Source organism: Pelmatolapia mariae, linkage group LG7 (genome assembly GCF_036321145.2).
Source record: "Pelmatolapia mariae isolate MD_Pm_ZW linkage group LG7, Pm_UMD_F_2, whole genome shotgun sequence".
Taxonomy (NCBI): domain Eukaryota; kingdom Metazoa; phylum Chordata; class Actinopteri; order Cichliformes; family Cichlidae; genus Pelmatolapia; species Pelmatolapia mariae.
In genome coordinates, this window is record NC_086233.1 from 22842211 (window position 1) to 22864975 (window position 22765).

A 22765-nucleotide genomic window follows, 5' to 3' on the forward strand; every position below is an offset into this window, starting at 1 on the left:
GTGGGTGATTTATGCTATTACACGTTCATAATGGTAACTTTTCTGCACTGCCAAGCTGCTGCATGCTGTAATACTTCCACTGCGTTACAGCCACAGACAAAAATACCTGCGTGTTTAAGAGTCTGTTGCATGACTTTTAATTTAAACTGATTTTTGATTTATTATTAAAATAAGCCACTGCTTTAGTTTGTGGATGAGGACTTCAGTTGGAGTTGTACTATAACAGACTTCACCTTCAGGGCCTGTCAGGAAATCTAAAGTTGGCCTTCCTTTTATCTCTTTTTTTCTGGTCTTTTTTTGTTGTTGTTGCTCCAAATGCTGCACTACTTGGCCACATTTCCTGTACATCCATTCCTCATTGCGCTTGAAACAATTCTTGCACTTTTTCCTTCCTCATCCTTCTCGCACGTTAAATGCTTAAAGCCAGCATCAGCTCATTCCACTGTCCTGTCCCGCCCCTCCTCCTCTCCTGCAGCTCTTTCCAGCTTTGTCACTGCACATCTTTGCCCTCAGCAGGGAGGCTCTTGCCACAGTGGATCCTGCGTGGCCCCGTAGCGGCCCCTGCTTTGATGCCGTGCAGCTGTTTCCAAATCCAGCCCTTGATTTTGATCCTCTTCGTCTTTAACATGCCATCCCTGTGGACGTTTTGGACCTGCTGGGTCCTTTGTGGCCATCTAATAATTTTTTCTTTTTAAGCAGAGTGAGAGGGGCACTTCATTATCTGTAGACACACCGAAGCATTTTCCTGCTTATCCAAACTGACAGTATGATGGTGAATTTATGCTGAATATGCTGGTCTGTTGCACAGGGGCAGGTGCCCCTGTATTGAAACGATTTAAAAATGATCCTGCTTGTACAATAGTACTCTGGCCTTTTTAAAAGCGACTGCTTTCAGTCTGAAAAATGAGAAGAGCAGAGGCTTTTAAAGTAAACCACATTTTTTTTGGATTGATGTATTTATGTGCAAGTAAAATATTCCTCAAATTATTTTAATGACTTTATGCAGGTTCTGCAAATATTGTGCCAAATCAATGTAGTTCTAGGGACCTTTACTTCATTTTGAGGCCTCTATTGTTCCACCTCACTTAGCTTGTAAACCGCAAAATGATCTATAATTTCATAAACACTCTGTAGAGTGTCTAGAATTAGATGCATCATTCTGCATTTATCTTACATCACCTGAGCCCGAATCACTTAAATTCCTAGATTTTTTTTTCTTCCCAATCATAACTGAACATTTTCATTATAATTCAATTTTCTTTTAGCTATGTTTGAGGTAAAATAGCAATGTAGAAATAATTGGGAATATCGTTCTAGAATAACATTTTTAATATAAGATAATTATACTCAGCATGAAAAAGCCTTCGCATTTCAGAATTATTGGATATTTTTAACACTGTTAGATGGGGGGAATGGCAGCAGTGGTTGTTTTATCCTCTTCCCCCTGCTCTGTGTCCAGGTCTTGTTTGTTTAAAAGAGCATTACTGATTGGAAAGGCCAACTTCGACTCAGCTGACTGTACGACTTGTTTTTATTACGTCTGCGTGTAATTTGGTGCAGTTTCATTTGAAAATATTTTAGAAAACGATCAATTTGTCTCCGACTCATTATTTTTAAAAGGTAAAAGTACAGTTGTCAGTATTTGTTTATTTTCAAACTGATGAGAGAAATTGGATTTGTGGGACTTTTAGCCACAGGTTAGCAGTTTTGCAGCTGCTACTAAATTTGGGTACATTTTCTCTTTAGAAGTGTGAAGTAGATTTAAGGGGATAAATCAAGTCGTGACATTTTAATTATTACTGCAGTTTCTGCTGATTGATCGAAAAAGATGGATATAATTTCGCAGTTTCACATCGCAGCCAGTGCTGGGCAGGACGAGCCAAACCATGTTTCAATGAGTTTCCATGCTTTGTAAGTAAAGGTGGGCCTCCACACACACACAACACCTCCACATCCAGCAGGTGCCCTGTCCCGCAACGGAGGGAGAGAGGGGTGAAGAAAAAGAGGCTCTTAGGGGTGTGGGTGGGGTGGGGTGGGGGCTGCACCTCTCTCACCTTTGCAGCAGATGAGCCGGCCTCCAGGATCCGGCGCACTGTGGCAGCTACCTTAATCTGTTTTTAATGACACTGCGGAGGATCCCGCGGGAGGCTCTGCGCTCCTTTCTCCCTGCTGGTTGGACAGCAGCAGTGTGTGTGTGTGTGTGTGTGTGTGTGTCCGTGTCCCTGCAGCAGGCCTCAGTTAAATTCATGCGGATGTTTGGGTAAAGTGTCAGTGATTTACTTTCCCTTCCTGCGGGAAGGGAAAGTTCTTATTTCTAGTTCTTATTTCTAACGAGCAACAATAACGGAAAAAAAATTTTCCAAGCAAATTCTTGAAAGCATCTTTTAATATTGAGTAATTTTCAGTTTATTCTCTGACATTTTAATGTGTAAAGCCAATCATGTGTTTTCTCCTGTTTTTCTTCAGGGGTGTATCTCTCCTTTCTCACCCCCTCCGATTCGCGTAAAATTCCGCTATTTACCCACAAACAAACGCTCGCCTTTGATAGGTTTCCCAGCAGCTCTTTGAAATCCATCAATTACCACATTCTTTGTGCAATAATTGTCAATCATCCACATTAAATTGATAAGCTTTAAATGGACAGAATAATGGCTTAAATTGTTTTACAATGGAACGGCTAAGCGGGATGATTTGCTATTGCTGACATGCCCGCGGCTTTACCAGCTCCGCATAATGCCACAGGTTAATGCATAAATAAGCAAATCAAATCCATGCGTTACCCCAATTCAATTCATTTAATTCCTCTTTAATAAAGAAGCGGCCCACCCCCCCGTCCCCGCCATTTACCTCGGATTTGTGCGATGAATGCTATAAATGTAAATCAATCTAGATGAGAAAGAATCCCATTGAAAGAGCAGAGAAATTTCATCTGGGAAAAAGGAGACAAACGTGGGAGGGGCCCGCTCATAAAAAGCAGCTGTACACGGTAATCTTTTTTCGTGCCCTGTCACTCACCTTGCCTTTTCACTATCACTGCAGCTCAACAAAACTCTCCGCTATTGTATTTACTTGCCATATCTTCTGTGCCATTACATCGCCATAGTCCATATTCGTCCAGAGAGAAAGAGGGAGAGAGAGAGCTCAACGTTGCCCACTTTTTTTTCTTCTTTTTTTTTTCGGACAATCCCCTTGTAGTTGTTGGACTGAAAAGAGGAGTGCATGGATGTCAAATTGCCCTCAAAACACCATGAAAGATTGATTTGCAGCACTTTTCAGGGCCCTGACATTACTTGGAGGGGAGCTGAATAGGAAACCTGTGAGCCAGGGATGGAATAAAGATGTCCTCTCTGCTGGAAAAGAAGGGAAAACTGCCCATTTAGCCCCAGTCCATCAAGCCCGAAAAATAGGCAGGAGAGGAAAAAACACAGAGGACTGCGACTATATGGAGAAGAAAAGGGCCCATATATACTCATCTAAACGTCGCCACAATACGGAGTGGGGGTGGAGGGGGATCCGAACATCCATGAATATTAAACCGCTTACCTCAACAAGGGCTTGAAAAAGTGAACCACGTCAAAGCAGCTTTGCATTTCTTTTGCATGCGAACAAAGCTGTAAAAAAAGAAAGAAAGAAAGAAAACCCTAAAGTTGAGCTTGTTTCCATTCTTGTTATTCCCGCGCTAACTCTCCACAAAAAAATTAATATTACCACCACATGAATACGAAATGCATGAGAAAAAAATGGGCGAGCAACTCCCAGACGCAATGACCCACTTCTGTACGCATGAGGGAAACTTCTCCTTCTTCTTCATCATCATTTTAACACCACCTTCTCCTTCTTTATTCTTATTTATCAAACATACATCATTAATAAAGTCCCAACAAATCCACGGAAGCACCACCCCCCTTCCCCGACAGCACAGGTGTGCATTCAAAGCGGTTTTTTTTATTTGTGTACCTTTTTTCGATCTCACATGCATGACTACAATGGCTTTGCGCATGTGTGTTAATTTAATATGCGGCTTTATGTGCGGATAATTACCAAAGTAAAGTTTGCCCCTCCGCTGACCCACCCTCCCTGCCTCCCCTCACTCTCCCCTCCTCTGTCTCCGTTTGTTTTAATGTCTCTGCTGGTTTGTTGCCGTGCAGCAGGCAGGTCCACGCGGTGAGGGGTGTGTCATTAATAAGTAATTAGACAGGGGTCACACTAGCCACTTATATAAAGAGACCCCCACAACCAGGCAGGGCAGCTTTACTGCGCACAGTTTGGAGCAGAGAGAGGGGCGGACTGAAGAGCAGCTCCCTGTGTGTCCACTTCTTCTTCTTCTCCTTCTTCTCCTCCGCTCGCTGCAGCTTCACTTATCATCATTTCTGGGTTGGTTTTTTCCCTCCTCGCTCTTTTTTACTCGTCTTACAACATGGGCTCCGTGCTACCCGCCGACGCTTTGGCTCTAAAATCTGGATTTAAGTGTCCCAGTCGCTCGCTGTCGGACGTGATCACATCGGACATCCTGCACAGTTTCCTGTACGGCAGGTGGAGGAACGTGCTGGGCGAACACCTGGCGGAGGAGCGGCAGGGCAGCACCGGCAGCAGCCCCAAGACCGCCTTTACCGCCGAAGTCTTGGCTCAGTCCTTCGCTGGAGGTAGGCTGAGCTGCTGATGCTTTACTGTTTCATTAAAATGTTTAACCACACTGCAGTGCGAGTTTGTGTTTTTTTAATGCAGATTTTGGTTTGTTTTCGGTACACCAGGTTGTGCGTAAAAGGTCCCCTTGAATTGCGCTTTATGGCTGTAGGACACATTTTTGGAAGTATTTGATCAAATCATCTTTCTTCGTTAATCAAAGCCGACAATAAAACTTTATATTTTTTCCCCACAGATTTTTTTTCTCAAAATTCTCATTTATTTTCATCACTATAAACACGGACCTGTTACTGGCCTTCTACAGTGCTTACGTCCTAAACTTTCCCTGACTCCTCGCTGCTTTCCACGTTTTCTCCCATTTTTTTTCTGCTTTTATTTCGACCCATTTAACGCGTTAACCCTTCCCCAGCTCCGAGACCTCGCGCTGGAGGCTTGTTAGGCGTGTAACTGAAAGACGCGGAGCATTAAATTCATTTGGTTAACTTTGTGCTTGACCTGGGAAAGTTTCCACTTAAACCTCGCGGAGTGAAAGGTTTCCTTTCTTTAAGATGTCCCCGGGTTTTTCTTTTTCTTTTTTTCCTTTTTTTTTATCCTGCATTCATCAATCTCCGGACAGTCTCTTTTCCTCTCTTGGCAGCTATGGGGCTCCGGAGCCTTTCTCTTTCTCTCTCCTTAAAAGATTTGCTGTTCCTCACATAATGCACCGTGAAGGCTAAATCTAATGCTATTCATTGCATGTCAACCATCTAATCGCCTTTCCATTTTTTTGTTGCAGAAATTCCTGAGGCTTTTAACAAGTCCGCGTTTCATTCAGTGCAAATTTATTGCTACAAAGTTCTTAAAAGGATAATGAATTTGGAATTAGCCGTTTCTTTTCCAGTAAACTTTAATGAATATCACATCTGAAGCATGACAAATTGTTGGACCCTGCGCAATAGAGGACCATTTAACCCCTATTCGGACGGGATTTTTTTTTTTTTTTTTTTTGGCAGCCCGAAGTAATAAAAAAAAAATCTTTGATTTTGACATTAAAGAAGCACGATTTTCTTTTTTTCTCCCTCCTTTCTGTTGCGGATGAAAATGCTTTCCGAGAGGCTTTTGCACAACAAAAAGTTTCAATTCAGCCAGATAATCGAATTAAACGGAGGATGAGGTGTAGCTTAATATTTCGTGACTAAAATAAGATCCAGTTCATTTGTTGCTTTAAGGACTTTTTTCCAGCAAAGCTTTGGTGCTGAACGTCTCCTGACCACAGTAATCTGGCTCCCATGCCCTTTAACTGACACAAAGATTCACAGTACGCGTTATCATCTAAACTGACCAGCCGCTCTCCGTATTTTAACTTCCTTATAAAAAAAAAACAAAAAAAAAAAAACACAACAAAACAAACAAACAAAAAAAAAACATTCTCACGTTTCTTTCTCTTTATATTCGTAGAGGTGCAGAAGCTGTCCAGCCTGGTGCTGCCCAGTGAGGTGATCATCGCCCAGAGCTCGATCCCCGGTGAGGGTCTGGGCATCTTCTCGAAGACCTGGATCAAAGCCGGCACCGAGATGGGCCCCTTCACAGGGAGGCTCCTGTCCCCTGAACACGTGGACCTATTCAAGAACAACAATCTCATGTGGGAGGTGAGCTTCTAACTTCATTTGTTCATCCCGCAGCCTGATGAGGCCCGTGTTATCCAAATTCCTCAGTCGGACTCTTTATAAATTTCTCCCACTTTTTATTGCCTTGTGCGCTCAGGTGTTCAACGAAGACGGCACAGTGCGTTATTTCATCGACGCCAGTCAGGAGGATCAGCGCAGCTGGATGACTTACATCAAGTGTGCCCGGAATGAGCAGGAGCAAAACCTGGAGGTGGTGCAGATCGGCAGCAGCATCTTCTACAAGGCCGTGGAGGTGAGGACGCACTTAGGTTCAGTCCAGATAGCAGCTGTAAAATGCCCATGGCATTAAAAGACCTCTAAGCGTGTAAAATGCAGGTGCCACCTGCTGGCTAGAATAAGAACTTAACCCGTGATTTCTTTCTTTGTCATTTGCATCATTCACAGAGCAACAAATCGAAATTTCACGATGTCTAACAGATATTTTTTTATCTTGCGTTTTCCCTCTCAGACCATCCCGCCAGACCAAGAGCTGCTTGTCTGGTATGGAAACACTCAGAACACGTTCCTGGGAATCCCTGGAGTTCCCGGAACCGAAGAAGAACACCAGAAGAAAGGCAGAAATGGTGAGAAGCAGGTTTTATTTCACTGTGAATGAAAAAGGAGCTACTTAAAAAAAATCACGGTAACCACGTGAAACTCGCGCTGAAAAGGTTTTCAAACATCTCCTGCTCTTTTTTCTCCCCAGATGACACCCACTCCTGTGACGGCCCTTCCTCGTGCTCCCCCTCCCCCTCCTCCTCCGCCACCTCCTCTTCCTCCACGGGTCGGATGCGCTGCGTCATCTGCCACCGCGGCTTCAACTCCCGCAGCAACCTGCGCTCGCACATGCGCATCCACACTCTGGACAAGCCCTTCGTCTGTCGCTTCTGCAACCGTCGCTTCAGCCAGTCGTCCACTCTGCGCAACCACGTGCGCCTGCACACCGGCGAGCGGCCCTACAAGTGCCACGTGTGCCAGAGCGCGTACTCCCAGCTGGCGGGCCTCAGGGCGCACCAGAAGAGCGCACGGCACAAACCAGTGGCTGCCGGAGCCGATGCGCCCTCCCAGGTGTCCCCTCCTCCCCCACAAATGACAGCCGTACCCCACCAGATGCCCCTGGTGCACCACATCCCAACCATGGTGCTATGATGACGGAAACACTGGAAGGACTGCCAGGCAGGACGACGTTGCACTTTAGATTAGAGCCGATTAGAGCAAAGGGTGCTCAGTGAAAGGAAAACACGAGTCGAGGTGACGGTGAAAGCATTTCTCGCCTAATTTGTTTTTGCGTGTTTCTTTTTGTCATAAATCATGCTTTAATTTTTATGTTTTGGAAGATGAAAGAAAGAGAGAAAAGACAAGTCGACCCATATTTCGTTTTTATATCATTTGTTATCAGTGATTCTGTGCGTAATCCTTAAATCTAATTGATATGTTTGCATCAAATCCTCACCAGCTCAGGTGTAAAGTACCATCACAGATGTGTACAGTCATGTGAAACTAAGGGATGTACATGGTTTCCGCTGCATTGTTCCACACTGTAAACTAAAATAGTCACTTTAACGTTGTACAGACTGGGTACTTTGGAGAGTTAGGTAATTATATAAAAAATGGAATTGTATGCTACTGTACATGTGAATGTAAATACATTTGTGCTTTCTTCTATTCTAAATAAATGATATGATATTGCATGCGGTGGTGTTTCAGTTATTTTCTTACATTAGTTCATCATTAACCACATGCCCAAGTTTTATTATCATATGTAAAAGCATCATGTTTCCCTGGACAGTTAGATTCTTTCTTTACTTTCCACAACAGATCCAAATATTTAAAGAAAAGTCCACATATAAAATAGAAACATAGAATAAATGATATTGGTTTGAGTCCTCTCCCTATCATCAGCATGCAGGAGAAGAATTTAGTGAATTAAATCAGTGAAGTTGTTCTTCTGAAATGGTGCATGTGACTCAGGATTAAGCTTTTTTTGGCTGTGTCTGTGTCTCTGGGTTTCGGTGTGTTTGTTGCCCATGTGGATTTTTTTTAAATGCATGTAAATGGAGACAAAGGGATGAAACATAATGTTCAAAAACATAGATACTTCTCTAGCTCATTGGCTCATCATTTTTGGCCTGGACTTGTAATAATCTTTGCATCATAACAATTATTATAAGTAGTTAGATGGGCATCTAAGGAGCTTGGAAAGAAAGCGACTGGAGTTCTTTCAGTTTCTTGAAGACGTTTCACCTCTCAGCCAAGAAGCTTCTTCAATTCTAAAACCAAATGGTGGAGAGCCCCTGGTGTTTAATCCCCAGTGGAAGTTGTCCCTTAAGAGTGTCGCTGACCCACTATTGATCATTTGCCTCATCATGGTCAGTTACCAGAAGATGAGGTGCTGAATTTTAACAATAAAAAGTTAATATGCAGTGTACAGTATTAAAGTACTGACCGGCATGGATACTTTAACATATTTGGTGTAATCCCATTAACAAGTAGTTGGTGTGTTTTTATGATCAGTGCATATTTCCCGTGTTCCCATGGTGTTTCCATAAACCTTGGAAATATTTTTATAATCCTGCACGCTCAGCTTTGTGACTGGTCCCCAACAAGTCCTACAGCCTGAAACAGTAGTTTCTTCCACAGGATGGCGCCAGAGACACTAGAGAGTGTGTTTTTTATGTGCTATCTTTGCTCATATTGGTAAATAGACTGTAGCAAAGAGGATTTACGTAGGGGTTATATGATTCTCTGTTACTGTAACAGAGAACTGTATTTAGCTGGATAAATAAAAGTCACTTTACTGAAAACTGATTGCAGCCTCAGTTTGTACGAGCAATCGTCTTTCTTCTTTTCTTTTCTTTTTTTTTTATGGCAAATACTGGAAATCACTACTTTACTGGAAACACACCAAGAAATACAAAATTAAACATCCTGCACAACTCTTTATTGGTTAAAGTCATGATGTGACATGATGACCTGACTGATGCTGCTGTATTTGTCAGCTGTCAGACATTATCCAGCTTCCCAAACAGGAGTTTTTAGATAAGTCATCATTATAACAAACACAGAGCAACACAGAGTCAGACCAGAGCGGAGATTAAACACTTTGCAGGGTGTCTGGGTGGAGAAAATGTGGCTGTTGTTCCTCTCTGCACTGCTGAGAGGAATTAGGAAGGCTTTTGACTGGATGGCGCTGCATCATCAGACACTGTCCACACTTGCTTTCCTGGACAATGAGGTAAGTAACAGCATGTTTAGGACAACTCTGCAGATTATTGTTCTGAAATGATACCATGTTACCCAATGATGAGCACCTTTACACTTGTATGTCTCTCCTGATGATGTCCCGTCCTTTGCTGAGGAGCAACAGCAAGACACGACCCAGGCAGCCACATTGTGCAGCGCTAAATAAAGACAGAAACTTTATCTGTCTATTATCTGTTGCAGCATTAGCCTAGCCTCTTCCGCTGAGATAATGGTGCAGCAGGTAAACTGATCCCTATCAGGTGTAACACATGCCATTAACACATTAACCCAGGATGCATGTCTATGTTTTACGTCTTTATTTCATTAAAAAAATTAAAAAGCAGTGAAAATGTTGCTTATCTAAACAAAAATAAATGCATTACTCACATTATTTAATTAATAAATATATTCATTAATAAATCTTTATGTTTAAATCTTTAGGAAAAAATCTAGGGAAATTTAAAATCTTACCAGAGCATATCAGTCACAGCATGGCTCCACTTCAGTGTTTTCTTCACCAGTCAGTCTTGGGGTGTCAGATCTTGTGTAGCTGGTCAGTAGTCAGTGTTATATGTGCAGCGACAGTGCCAACCTAATGACTCAGCTATTTTTCAGTCACGCAGGCATCAGTACACAACTGGGGTGTCAGTTTACCATGAGCCACCACTCCTGTTACTGCCCTTCATTTTTCCATTGTCTGCTTACTTCATGGGCAAGAAAAGAAAATGAGATCATTTACTGATGCTAATAAAATGGCTTTATATAGGGGTGGTGTATATTTTTACACACATATGAAAAAAAGTTTTCCATCAGCTTTTTCTTAATTTTCCATCCAAAGTCACCATGTCAACATAAGTCTTAGAGCTGAAACGAGGTTGGAGAAATAAAGGGAACAGTTTCTTTTATGAGTTTTCTTTTTGCATTTCTCTTTTTGCATTCATCAAAACAATCACATTATTTGTGTATGTCTGTTTGTGTGTGTTGCATCACTTTACATAAAAAAACAAACAAAACATAAACAAGAGTAAAAAACTACCCAAAAAAGTGTTATATCTATTGGCAGAAACTGAGTTTTCTTCTCTGTCTCTCATCTAACTAAACATATCAAATTCAGAGTTAGAGATGATGACGATGATGATGATGATAGGAGTCATAAAATATCCTAAGTGTAAATGCTGAACAGGCCGAGTTAACTTTGTTGAAGTTACTTTTATGTCTTAAGGAAGGAGACAAAAGATTTTGCATCGATTGGTTAGACAGAAAGATCGAGCCGGAAAGGATTAGCAGCAGGTTAGCGTGATTAAAGATAGAAAGAGAAAAAAGTATGTGTTAGGAAGGTGGAAGGTGGAAGGAGGACTTTGAGGAGTTGATGAACGCTCACAGCAGATGGAAGAGAGCCTGGAGAGGTGAAGGTATCCTCTGGAGAGAAGAGGAATAAAAGTCAGTCGAAGCAAAACCGAATACATGTGTGTGAATGAGCAGGAGACAGTGGTGAAGACGAGAGTGCAGACAAGGTGGAGGTGGGTGGAGACGAGTGTCAGGGTTGACTTGTGACTGATAGATAGATAGCAGCAAGCAAAGGATTACAAGATGACAGTGAGACCTGAGATGTTAAGATTAGAAAGGAGTATCTCAGCGGGACAGCTCAGGTTGGGTGGTTTGGAGACACAGTTAGAAAGACAAGGCTGACATGTGCAGAGGATGTTAATGATGAAGCTGCCAAACAAAAGAGGACGACCACAGAAGGAGAACATACAGAGGTTTGGTGTGACATAAGAGGATACTAGAGTGATGCAGATGATCAGCTGTGGCGACCCCTAAAGGGAGAAGCTGAAAGAAGAAGAAAACGATTATGCAGTTAAATAAAATAGAGTTGCTTTAGTAATCGCAATATGACACAACATTTATTCTTTATCTTTACTTTTCACTTTTAAATCAATTTTTCCGAACTCTTCTGTCGGATTGCATACGTTAAAGTTCCTCTGTATGTGTATCGATTATTCTGCCATCTATTAGTAGCGTCTGTCCGCCTCGTAGCTGCTGCAGGATTGTTGTCATTTTCTGTGGCTAGCGTTTAGCGCTGGCTAGCCGTTGGATTTTTCTCTCCAACATACTCTGATCCAGCAGGTGGGTTCCAGTTTGTGTCATTAAACCTGTATGAAGCGAGGCTCTTTAAATTAGTCAACGAAAGCTTTTAGTCGTAAAATTAGCAGCTAGCAGTCAATATTGAGTGTTGCCGGGCGCAGCTAAAAGTTGAAAACAAATGTCAGCTAACAGCTAGCTGCATTCTTAATAAGTTAGCTCGCTTAAAGCTAGCTACATAGTCTTCTTCTGTAGCTGAAAACGAAACTCTTTTCCAATTTAGACTGGCAAACAAATACAAACGTTTACTACTTATAACGTATTTCTACAGATGTCTGGTTTGTGAGGAGGAAGGCTAGACTGGTTTGATTTCAGTGTAAACATAGCACCCGACATAAAATGTCCATGTTAGGTCATCTTTTCACGACGGTCCCTCACAGAAGAGCTGGGGACGTTTACTCCAAAGTTGGAGAGGGTGTCGATCACATTTTTAAAAACTCAGTTCACGTAAAATTTTCCATTTTGCACCTTTGTGATGTAAGGAAATGCCACGCTAACATGGCCCTGTTCCAGCTGCTGTGAACAGGACTCGACATGTCAGCTCTCCCTTCCTTTCAAAATTCTGCAAATAAAGCAGGTTTTAAGGAAGAGGGCAGGTCGTAGGTTCACTGACATCATGATGATGTCTTTAATGGGCCGCTGTCTTTGCACCGCAACAGCTGTCAACAGCTGTCTTGGCTTCAGATAATCTCATTAATGGTGGAGCCACAAAAATATGCAGCACCCTGACTGGTTGTAGCTGAAATTTTCATTATAATTGAGCTGAAATGAAAGGAAAACGCTAATGCTAGAAGCTGGATCTGTATTTGTTCTTTACAGCTCATGCAATAAATAATAAAAATAGAATTTCAGTCATATCTCAGCTGACTGGAGTCAGAATAGGAGTTAATCTCATGGAGCTTGAGTGATGTCTTTATTTTACATTGTGTGTTTTATAAAGCAGTGAATGAGGTTTTTTATCCTTGGTTGAATCTCAACCAAAATGCAGCAAATAGAATATAAAATGCAATATACTCATATGGATAACATAAAAAAGGATTATAAATGTGCAGTCATAAAAACATTTGTTTGGACAGCTTTAATTTGGAGTTGAAAGAAGCTCACAGAAACTGTCCAGTTTCCTTCCTGGCTTAAAATGGGCTTTTGCAGTTAGACCACATAGATAAGTGTGATTGGTCAAGATAAAGTTGCAATTCTGTACATTTTCCTGCCATTTCTGACGATTTAATGATCAAAAATATATTTGAAGTTTAATTTACGGATGTGTAGACTGTTGAGGGTGTACCCCATCTCTTACTTCTTGGGATATGCTCCATAAACCTCATTTAAAGTGCTTAAAAATGTATTTTTTTTTATCATTGTCCTTGTGATTTTTCTCTGGCCAAAACCTCTTTGCTATTAGTCAGAGAATGGCTTATATTCAGATAAAACCCTGAGATAAAATATTGCTGCTAATTTTTCTAACAACAACAGGGACTAATTAATCATCATCACCTAATATGTAGCAGTCCGGGAATCCATCAGCTAATTTTTCCCTCTGGAGACAATGGTCAATATTTCTGGGCCAGAGATATCTGAGACAAGACTTCCTGTTTTGATGATTTCAAGATGCACATCAACAAATGAGTTCCCTATTTTGGTATCCTAGCAGATTTTTTTTTTTTTTATTAACCTGAAGGCAAACACAGACTGCTCAAACACAAAACCAAAAAGCTTCATAAAAAGTTGGCTCTTTTATACTTTGTGCCTGAAACCTTTGCACAGCACTATACTATACTCGTGTGTGCGTGTTACTCAGGATGTTAGGATGGAGTGTGGCCCAGTTCTGCCGGACAGCCTGGTGTTGGAGATCTTTCTGCGTCTGCCCCATGATGCTGTGCTGAGAGCTGGTCTGACCTGCCGACAGTGGCTGGCTGTCTCCAGAGATGAGTTCCTGTGGAGGGAGCTGTTCTACAGCTACTACCGCATTCCCCGCTCGGTACCCCGGCACCCTGGTAAATATCTTTATTATTTATTTGTTTCTGAGAGGAATTTAGTTACTGCTGAAATTTTCTCTCATTAATTCCAAAACCTGCCTGTGTGCAGCGGCTGTGTCGTGGTACAGGGAGTTCAAGCGTCTGTTTGACTGCATCCCCTGTGTGGAGGTTCAAACTCTGAGAGAGCACACCGACCAAGTCCTTCACCTGGCTTTCTCTCATCGGGGTCACCGCTTCTCCTCCTGCTCAAAAGACTGTACTGTTAAGGTAAGATATGCTGTTGAGGTTTCTTATTGTCTATGGAGGACAAGGGGACACTTTTACTCAATTTTAGGACAGCATTTGCAATGTCTTGCTGTCCGAATACATAGTGAGTATTACTCCAGGCCATAAAGTGCAAAGTATGCAGCAGTGCTCGCGAAAATTAGTGGACAACCAATGGCACAACTGAAGTACTCAATACCATCACGCAAAGAAAAAAATACACTGTTGAGAGGAAAAATAGAAGTGTAGTGGAGAATTAACTAACACCAAATGTTTGTGTCATGATTCATGCTCAATCATCCAGCGCTTCCCACTGAAAACGCTACATCCAGATGAATAGAGTCAACTTTCTGGGACAAAATATTTATATTTTTTGGTAAAATACTGTTCGTAGAGTCGTGATTAATTAGAAAAAAAATTATGTTGGTATTTATTTATTTGTCTAACAGCGATCAGTCTCATCTGTGATTGCAGTGGTGCAAGGAAAATGAGTAGTGTCAAAAAGTTTCGTGCTCTAACAAGTTTTTATAGAAATGGTGATGCTGAAAGCCTGCATAGGCCATTTTTTATTTCTCACAGAATATTACCAAGAATAGACGAGGGACTTGCTAAAAATTCAGCCCTGTGAGCAGAACCAATAGTGGCGTTGGTTTCTCTGAAGTCTTATCAATATCCATCCCTGCACATTCTCTCACGTCTTCTCTCTTCCTGTATGCAGCTATGGGACACTGAGCGGCCAGATGGTAATATCTCCTTGGTGCACAGCTCCAGCATGCGGCAGTTTAACTGGGGCTACACCCAGTTCTCCCAGTTCAACGCTGATGACAGCCTGCTGCTCGTCTCGGGTGTCTACCTGGGACCACACCACTCGTCATCAGGAGAAATCGCTGTCATCAGTCTAGGTAGGAGCCATGAAATACTCCAAATTGCTTTTGAAACCTCGTGAACATCATTAAATACCATGAATCACCTTAAAACTTAGCTTGATTTGATTTACATAGTTCAGGCTCAAAGAAGGAAAAAATACTTTTTTTAATTTTTTTTATTTTGCGATTAATGATTACATTCCTGAATGAACTTCTATGTTAAATGCCATTTTTGGTCACATTTTATGGTGTAAGAGCTTTCACCCAACTTCATTATCCAACCCGCCAACTATGAGGTTATGCTCAGGGTTACACATTGAACTGACAAGTCATTTAAAACGTCACGTGTTAGTCTAAGCTGCATTTGTTCATTAATGTGTTCTCTGTGACGCTCTCCCCATTTGATGCGTTGCTACAGAAAATTACACGCTGTTGTCACGGGTCAGGAACAAGCCCTATGATGTCTTTGGCTGCTGGCTGAATGAGACCCACCTGATATCTGGAAACCTGCACTGGATAGGCAACATGACATCCTGCTCTGTGCTCTGGCTCAATAAAGCCTTCCAGGTGAGACCGTAGACTGTAGCCTCGATATTATTATAAAATCTGGCATGCAGTTGTCATAAAGGAGGAAATGAGCAATATGTGTAGTCGAGTGGAAAATGTGTGTTTCCCCTGATTTAACCTATTTTCCCTGTCAACATGTGAGTCTAACTAGAGTGTGTTTGCACAGGTAGAAAGCAACTAATTGTAAGATGCGTTCGAGATCATGAAAAGCCCTCAAAGACAGCTCACATTAGTCTAGGAAATTAAAAACATATACACGCTTAAATGATAATAAAACACATAAAACCACTAAACTGTAAAAACTGATCAATAGATTGTAGACTAAGGCCATGTCATAATGAACGGTATGCAGTTCTGAACACATGGGATTTGAGACGTGATTCATAAATAGAGAGTTTATGGTCCGGAGATCCGGTGTAGGCATATTCCAAAGTTTTGGGGCAGAGAAACTAAAGGCTCAGGTTATGAAAGTGAGGAGGAGGATCTAGAAAACAGGATCTTGTGTGTTATCAAGTAGGTGCTTACATGACCGTGAGGGGAAAAACCTCCCAACAGCTGAGTAAACAAAGATTGCATCCACACATTAGTAGAAAGGTGGTGTTATTTTTCTTTTTCAGTATCAAAGACTGTTTGTGAGGTATTAATCCATTTGGTTTCTTTCGATAACTCTGAGAAATTCGGTTTGTTTTCTTTTTTTCAAAGCAGCAGACTGTAAACATGTTTGTTTCTGTTTAATTTTAATATGGCAGTGCTCTGTGGGTTTGCTCTTGTTTTGGAGCAAGCCTCAGTGGCCAGCGGAGGAACTGCAGCTCCTGTGGTGACTTCATTTTTCAGGCCCAGATGTTGCTGTTTGAGTGAGACTAAGTGCCAATACGTAGCACTTTTTGCGGTCTGCGTTAGGTCACAGACTCACACATCTCTAAAATATTGAGTATATTCAGCAAATTCAATAAAATCGAGCAGCTCGTGGTTATGAATATATGTGAGCATGTGCAGTGGTGGGTTTCCAGGGGAAAAACAAAAAATAAATGTTCTTTTCCTGCAACAGGATATCGAATCGGAGAACGTCAACGTGGTCAAGCGCCTTTTCAAGATCCAGAACATCAACGCCAGCACCATTCGCACGGTGATGGTGGCCCACTGTCGGCGTCACGATAACCCGGACTTGCTGTTGGACTATGAAGCTCAGTCTCAGGCCCGAAGGCAGAAGGGGCAGCAGCAGCAGCACCACCAGCCTCTCCTCTTTGACTTGGCAACGTCCGGTAGCGAGGAAGAAGAGGAGCAAGAAGAGGAGGAAGAGTGCCAGAGGGGAGCGAGAAGTCACGGCCTCCCCAGTCCTCGTCTCCCTCAGCCGACCATGTCGGGACTGGAGCACGTTATACATGTAAAGAATCTGTTTGGCTTTTCTTTTGTTTTTTAGCGTTTTCATTTTTTTAAATTCATTTTCTTTTTTTGCACTTCTTCCTCCCAGAGCCGAAAAAACGTGGGGCAGAAGGAGCTGGAGATTGAGACCCAGGTGGCTCAGTTGATGGGCAGAGCCTACACGAAGCCCCCTGACCCCAGCCTCACTGAGCCGTCCGAGTCTGGGGAGGAAGACAAAACGTACTTACTCTTCACCACCGGCAGCCTTACATACTCCCCTCACCAGATAGGTAACAAAGTTATTCAGAAACGCTGCGATATTTTCTCAAAATTGTGCCGGCCCTCTTTCACCTGTAAGCTCCTTTTTCACTTTCCAGGCATTAAGCGAATCAGGCCTGAACAGATGACCACTTCGGGTCCAGTTCTCGGCGAAGAGCGAAGTTCAGACGAGTTTTTTGATTCCCTGGATCATGTTATTGATATCCACGGTCACATCATTGGCATGGGCCTTTCTCCAGACCACAGGTAATCAAATGAGAAACATTTGAGCTTATTTGATCCTGTATCAGCTTTTTAGTTTAACATCACTTCTCCTCTGTCATTGGTCAGATACCTGTATGTTAATAGCCGGGCTTGGCCAGCCGGATGTGTGATCTCAGACCCCATGTCTCCGCCCCCCATCGCTGAGGAGATCGACCTGCACGTGATTGACCTGAAGAGTTTGAGAGAGGAGAGAAGAAGCCTGCGCGCTCATCGAGCTTTCACACCCAACGATGAGTGCTTCTTCATCTTCCTGGACGTCAGCAGAGACTTTGTTGCCAGGTGTGTTTGTTATTTTATTCCTCAGACACAGAAGTTTTTCAAACTTGCAGCCACTCTCCACTGGGCAACAGAAAAGGAAGCGATACTGCAGTGTTGGTAAATGTGCTCACCATTTCACTGCTCAGTATGTAAGAAATTCCCTTTTTTCGTTCTGGCGCAGTGCGTCACAGTGTGTCAGTTGTACATGACGTTATTTCTAGTAACAGGGGTGTGTCAGAATTTAAAACAGTAATCAGACAGCTCGTTTGAATGAAGACGCTGCTTTCGGATGTTGAGGTTTACACTCAGGACGTGTCAGTCGTGAGTTTGAGCATAAAGAAAATGATGAAGCAGAAACAAAATCTGAAGAATCTGAAAAAGAATCTGTTCAGTATGATGGGTGCTGTCATGAAGAGATTTTCCACTTACTGTCCATATTACTCCCCCACTACATATATAAAAACCAATATTTCCCATGGCATGTGAAGATTTTTGTTGGGAGTGACAAGGATAAAGGGACAGCTCGGATTGAGCTGGTTTGGATATGTACAGAGGAGAGATGGTGGGCATAACGGACAGTAGATGTTGAAGAGTTGCCAGGCATGAGGAAAAGAGGTAGACCAAAGGTTCATAGATGCAGTGAAGTGACACCCATTATCACTATAAGACAAAATGTAGATCCACAGCCGATATATCAGCAAGTTTGATTTGCTTCAGATTTCTCACCAGATAGAAACCCACAACTGAGACTCGGTTGGTGTCTCCTCCTAGTCTCAAACTGGTGATCTTTTGCATTTTAGGCAAATACGATACCGCGTACTGTACCATACTACACGATACTATAGCAGGTTTATTTGTAAAGCACTTGAAACCAACCACATGGACCAAAGTGGTGTACAGAAGAATAAATAAAAGACAAAAAAACCCAGTAGATAAACACAAATGAAATAAAATGTGTTCATAGATAAATATTAATAATCATATGCTGTTGTTTTAAAGGGTTTGTGGGCTGTGATTGTATGTTTATGTCTAAATAACTCAAATTCTGAACTCTGTGGTTTAATAGAAATATGTATAACACAGTTTTGTTAAAGTCACTATTCACGATTTATTTGATTGAAACATTGATGAGGTAAAAGCACTGCGTAACCACACACAGCTCCAGCTTCACAGGGGACTACCTTGATCTATTTCAAAGTAAAGTAAACATATTCATGTGTTTGTCAGTTTTAATTGATATTCACTGCAAATGTTTACACACTAAATCAAACGCTTGGTAACCGCTCTGACTTACCCTCCAATCTCCCACCTGTAGTGGAGCCGAGGACAAGCACGGCTACATCTGGGACCGTCACTACAACATCTGTCTGGCGCGTCTGGCACACGACGATGTGGTGAACTCGGTGGCGTTCAGCCCCGCCGACCAGGAGCTGCTGCTGTCCGCCAGCGACGACTCCACCATCAAGGTGTGGCGTTCGCCGCGAATGATCCGCCTCGCGCAGGCCTCCGCCCGGCCGCCCAGACCACGCTGCCTCCTGCCGTCCTGGCTGAGCCGCAGCAAGAACTCCTGCATCAACGGAAAACCATGAGTCAGGCTGGAAAACACTTGAAGCGGGAGGGGGAAGCATGGTGAGGAAAGTCTGATCTTTTCCCTTTGTGGTATGAATATATACACACTCCATGTATGTGTACAGCGTGGGCACGGTCTGTTGTTTTCGCTTGAGCTCACGGTGTCGTGACCTAAAGCAGTGACTGATTCAGCTGACAGGAAACGATAGCCGGCTCAGACACAAGGGGGCGCTGTTGTGCCAGCAGAACTGACTGCAGACAGAAATGATATGCAACGTTAACACAGGTAGAGATGTAGAGAGTGTAGAGCTGACGCCTAAACACAGATGCCCAAAAACTGCTCCCCTGAAAGATGGTTGTTCTCCTTTTTTCTTTTTTTCTTTTTTTTCTTTAAAAAAAAAATCTGTAAAGTTGCGTCCGAACAGTTTGGACTCCTGGATGTGACGTACACATGTATACAAAGGTCCTCCTCCTTTAGGGCAAAGTGCAACTGAGAATAAGCTGAGAAATGTTCGTTTTCCTATCAGTGGCTGTATCTAATTGACGTCTCGAGTTAAAAGTTTCTCATAAACTCTTTTCTCAAAGATTTTATAAAAGAGTATAAAACGAAAAGGGAAAAGGAGTTTGAGCTGCATTTAATGTGGTCTGCTTGTTTTGTTTGTTTGTTTTGTTTTTTGTTTTGTTTTTTGTCTGTGCCCGGGAAATGATCCATCACTATTCTATTAAATGTAGAATTACTGAGCAGTTTAATATAAGAGGAACCGCTGGCTGTGAAGAAGAGTTGTTTGTGTAGCTGAGTGTTTATTGGATCTGTATAATATAAAAATGTATTTAAACCCTTTTCATTCATTAGCATCACAACGCTGTACCCTTTATTTTGCAGAATTTTGTTAATTAATTTTGCTTTTCTTATTTAGCAACATATTTTGTCCCCCCTCTGGAGAAAGAAACTTTACAAGTAGAGCCTTTTTAGTCAAGTTACCTAAATCGGGGATGTCAAATTCATTTTATGCTGTGGGCCACTTTGATCTGAAGAGAACCAGACCAGTAAAAACATTTAAGTAAACATTTAATCCCTGACATTCAACACTACATGATCGTTTTTCTACATGATAAATGTGTAAAATTACAGAAAAAGTGGTAGCACGTTGCCCAGACTGTGCTGTATTTATAAAACGTAAAGGTTTTGTTAATTACTGTTTTGTTAAACTGTGGACCCACTGTTTTGTTTTTTTTTTAAAGACATTTCTATAGTTGATAGTGTAAAAACAGGAATCTGTTACTTTTAGCTGCTTTGGTGTGGTATGAATGGGGGAGGTCTGTGTGAGTCAAAAAAGCTGCAAAACTTATGAAAATACAGTTAAAAGTTCCAAATCTATGCACTAAGTGTTTTCCAAAGCCGTCCATTGAAGTCTTTGACGGGCCCATTATGGTCCTCAGGCCTTATGTTTGACACCCCGACCTCGAGCTCCAATTGGTCCTGTGGATTTTAAATGAAAGCCGCCATTCTCCAGTTTGTCCACAGACTGCTGAACAGTGCTGTAGTGTATAAATAACTAATGTATCTCCTTAAGGATTAGAAGGCAGTGTTAATTCCTAGTCTTTATTTTAATGTGGCACACATGTAACTTTTAATATCACTCTTTTTTTTTAAAAAAAAACATTAATATGCTGTAATAAAGATATTCAGTGGATTGGCAGTTCATGTTGTAACTTACATTGCGTACCAGTGCCACAGACTTTTACCCAAAGCAAAGCAATAATGGAGTTTCATGGACCTTTCAGGTTGCACAAGTGGCGCCTATTACTTGAAATTAAATTCAGTTTAGAAATGCTTAAAAATATTTTGACTAATATTATTAGTCTTTGTTTGGTAAGTTGACTAGAAACAACAGATTAAAAACACTTCCACAGAAACAGACAGAAAGTATAAAGGACTGAAGACTCATTTTGAATGCCTGGTCAAATTGTGTTGAAATGTCTGTTGGTATTTACATCATACTTTAAGTCCCCTTTGAGGTGCTTTTACTGGTAAACACAAAGCAAAACAAAAAGTAACGCATGGTTACAGCTACAGTTTAACCAGCACAAGGGTACTTTACTGGCTTCTTATTTACATTTCCACGCAGATGCCTGTTTAAAGAGGACGTGACTGATTTTAAAACATGGCTTTAATTATGATTGGGCGACTGTTTCACTTGTTGACTTTTCAGAATCCCCTGTGAATCCGACACTTGAACAAGCAGGTTTCATTCAACTGAACAGTGGTTTTTTCCATGTTTTTAAATTTGTTTAAAAAGTCACAAACTTTTTCCTTTTTTCCCCAAGCTCCCCTTTCACTTCCTCCTCATCACACTGTCATGTTTTGCCAATGTTTGCTTCCTCATGATCATTTTTTTCCAGCTTGTGTTCTTTTCAAAACCTTCACTTTAATAAAGCGCATGCCCTGCAAATCCAGAAAACTGAACATGTGTCAGACTGATATTCTTTTCTGCCAATAAAATGTTGCTTTCTTGTGCAGTTTTTAATTAAAGGTTTTGAAAAGAGAGCCCAATCCATGCTTAGCCTTATTGTTATTGCCTGTTTGCAAGTATTTGTCAGTTAATGAAGTTTAGAAATCGACCCTGAGCGCTCAATTGATGCGGTTTGAGTCTTCTCCAGTATCAGAGTCAAATCTAAAAATAGACACATACTACACAGGCATATTTTTAGCTTCTGTGTGAATTAAATTTTCCATCAAAATGTCAATGCCGCTTACTAATAGTCATGTAGGGGAAAAAAAAGTACATCCCTGGTAACTGTTGTCTCTGTTTTTGACATATTTGGACATTTTATTTTTGATACAGCACCTACAGCACAGATAAAGATGATATATGTGAACCATACAGCAGGGAAATTTAGGTTTTTTTTAAAGTAATTCATTAAATAATTTTATCCTGTGCATCTGAACTTGTATTGCCCACCTTTTCAGACAGCACTGGGCTTCTTGCACATTAGCTACAGGAGCTGCGTCATGCCCTGAAGCTCCCGGCCCACAACTCTTTTGCTGATGTAAATGCCGCAGGAGGTTTGGAGCTCTGCAGTTAGTGAGTCAGCAGAGAGTTGGTGACTTTTCTGTGATTTTTGCACCTTAGTCCTCAGCAGACCCGTGCTCTTTGACTTTGCGTGGTCTGCCACTTCATGGTTGAGTTGCTGTGGTTCCTAAATGCTTCCACTTTTCAGTAACACGACTTATAGTCAATTGCAGAGTATCTACGAGGGAAGAAATTGCACTGACTTGTTGCCTGTTAGAGCATCACCCTTGAATTCAGTATGGTCTTTAGAAAGACTCATTCATTTTTGACAGATGTTTGTAAAGGCAGACTGATCGGCTGGGTTTTTGATTTTCTTTGTGTGAGGTGATGGGACTGAAAAGAGCAGAATTAAAATAGCAAAGTCTTTAAATATTTCATCACCTATCTATAAAATCATCTAAAAACTGGAGAAATCTTTTATGCACAAAGAGTCCTGCAGGATTGGGAGCAACACCAGTTTTTACGCAGCTAGGATCCTACGTATATCAGACAAGAACCAGAAAGAGCCCAGTAGCTGGTCTGCTCGCTTCCAGATGTTGACAGAAGAGGGGATGTTGTTGCCATCAAATTCAAAATGAGCTCATGTTTTTCATGCAACAATAAAATGTCTG

The 22765-nt window shown here is 41.7% G+C and overlaps 2 protein-coding genes and 1 long non-coding RNA gene across 3 annotated transcripts; 2 read left to right on the top strand and 1 right to left on the bottom strand.

The window, feature by feature from the left end:
• Positions 1 to 4417: 4417 nt before the first annotated feature.
• LOC134632051 (PR domain zinc finger protein 12-like) lies at positions 4418 to 7821 on the top strand. Its single transcript, XM_063480636.1, has 5 exons — positions 4418 to 4643; positions 6082 to 6272; positions 6388 to 6543; positions 6760 to 6874; positions 6997 to 7821. The coding sequence occupies exons 1-5, from the start codon at positions 4418 to 4420 to the stop codon at positions 7437 to 7439; spliced, it is 1131 nt and encodes a 376-aa protein (XP_063336706.1). The 3' UTR covers positions 7440 to 7821.
• Positions 7822 to 9384: 1563 nt separating this feature from the next.
• Positions 9385 to 10066, bottom strand: LOC134631666 (uncharacterized). The gene is made up of 3 exons (XR_010094416.1): positions 10005 to 10066; positions 9602 to 9691; positions 9385 to 9513 (listed from the first exon to the last, which is right to left on the bottom strand). It is a non-coding gene; the product is annotated as an uncharacterized LOC134631666 (long non-coding RNA).
• Positions 10067 to 11559: 1493 nt separating this feature from the next.
• On the top strand, positions 11560 to 21547 carry fbxw5 (F-box and WD repeat domain containing 5). The gene is made up of 10 exons (XM_063478484.1): positions 11560 to 11660; positions 13474 to 13669; positions 13761 to 13918; positions 14634 to 14817; positions 15200 to 15348; positions 16397 to 16732; positions 16820 to 17000; positions 17088 to 17235; positions 17320 to 17532; positions 18827 to 21547. Exons 2-10 carry the CDS (start codon positions 13483 to 13485, stop codon positions 19098 to 19100), a joined length of 1830 nt encoding a protein of 609 aa, XP_063334554.1. The 5' UTR covers positions 11560 to 11660; positions 13474 to 13482; the 3' UTR covers positions 19101 to 21547.
• Positions 21548 to 22765: the final 1218 nt, after the last annotated feature.

What these genes read in the sequence shown, in the direction of transcription:
- LOC134632051 (XM_063480636.1), top strand. Translation starts at nt 4,418, where the DNA reads ATGGGCTCCGTGCTACCCGCCGACGCTTTGGCTCTAAAATCTGGATTT. An exon ending in TCTTCTACAAGGCCGTGGAG is followed by an intron (nt 6,544 to 6,759) that starts GTGAGGACGCAC and finishes TTTCCCTCTCAG; the next exon opens with ACCATCCCGCCAGACCAAGA. An exon ending in CCAGAAGAAAGGCAGAAATG is followed by an intron (nt 6,875 to 6,996) that starts GTGAGAAGCAGG and finishes TTTTCTCCCCAG; the next exon opens with ATGACACCCACTCCTGTGAC.
- fbxw5 (XM_063478484.1), top strand. Translation starts at nt 13,483, where the DNA reads ATGGAGTGTGGCCCAGTTCTGCCGGACAGCCTGGTGTTGGAGATCTTT. An exon ending in ATACTCCCCTCACCAGATAG is followed by an intron (nt 17,001 to 17,087) that starts GTAACAAAGTTA and finishes TTCACTTTCCAG; the next exon opens with GCATTAAGCGAATCAGGCCT. An exon ending in AGCAGAGACTTTGTTGCCAG is followed by an intron (nt 17,533 to 18,826) that starts GTGTGTTTGTTA and finishes TCCCACCTGTAG; the next exon opens with TGGAGCCGAGGACAAGCACG.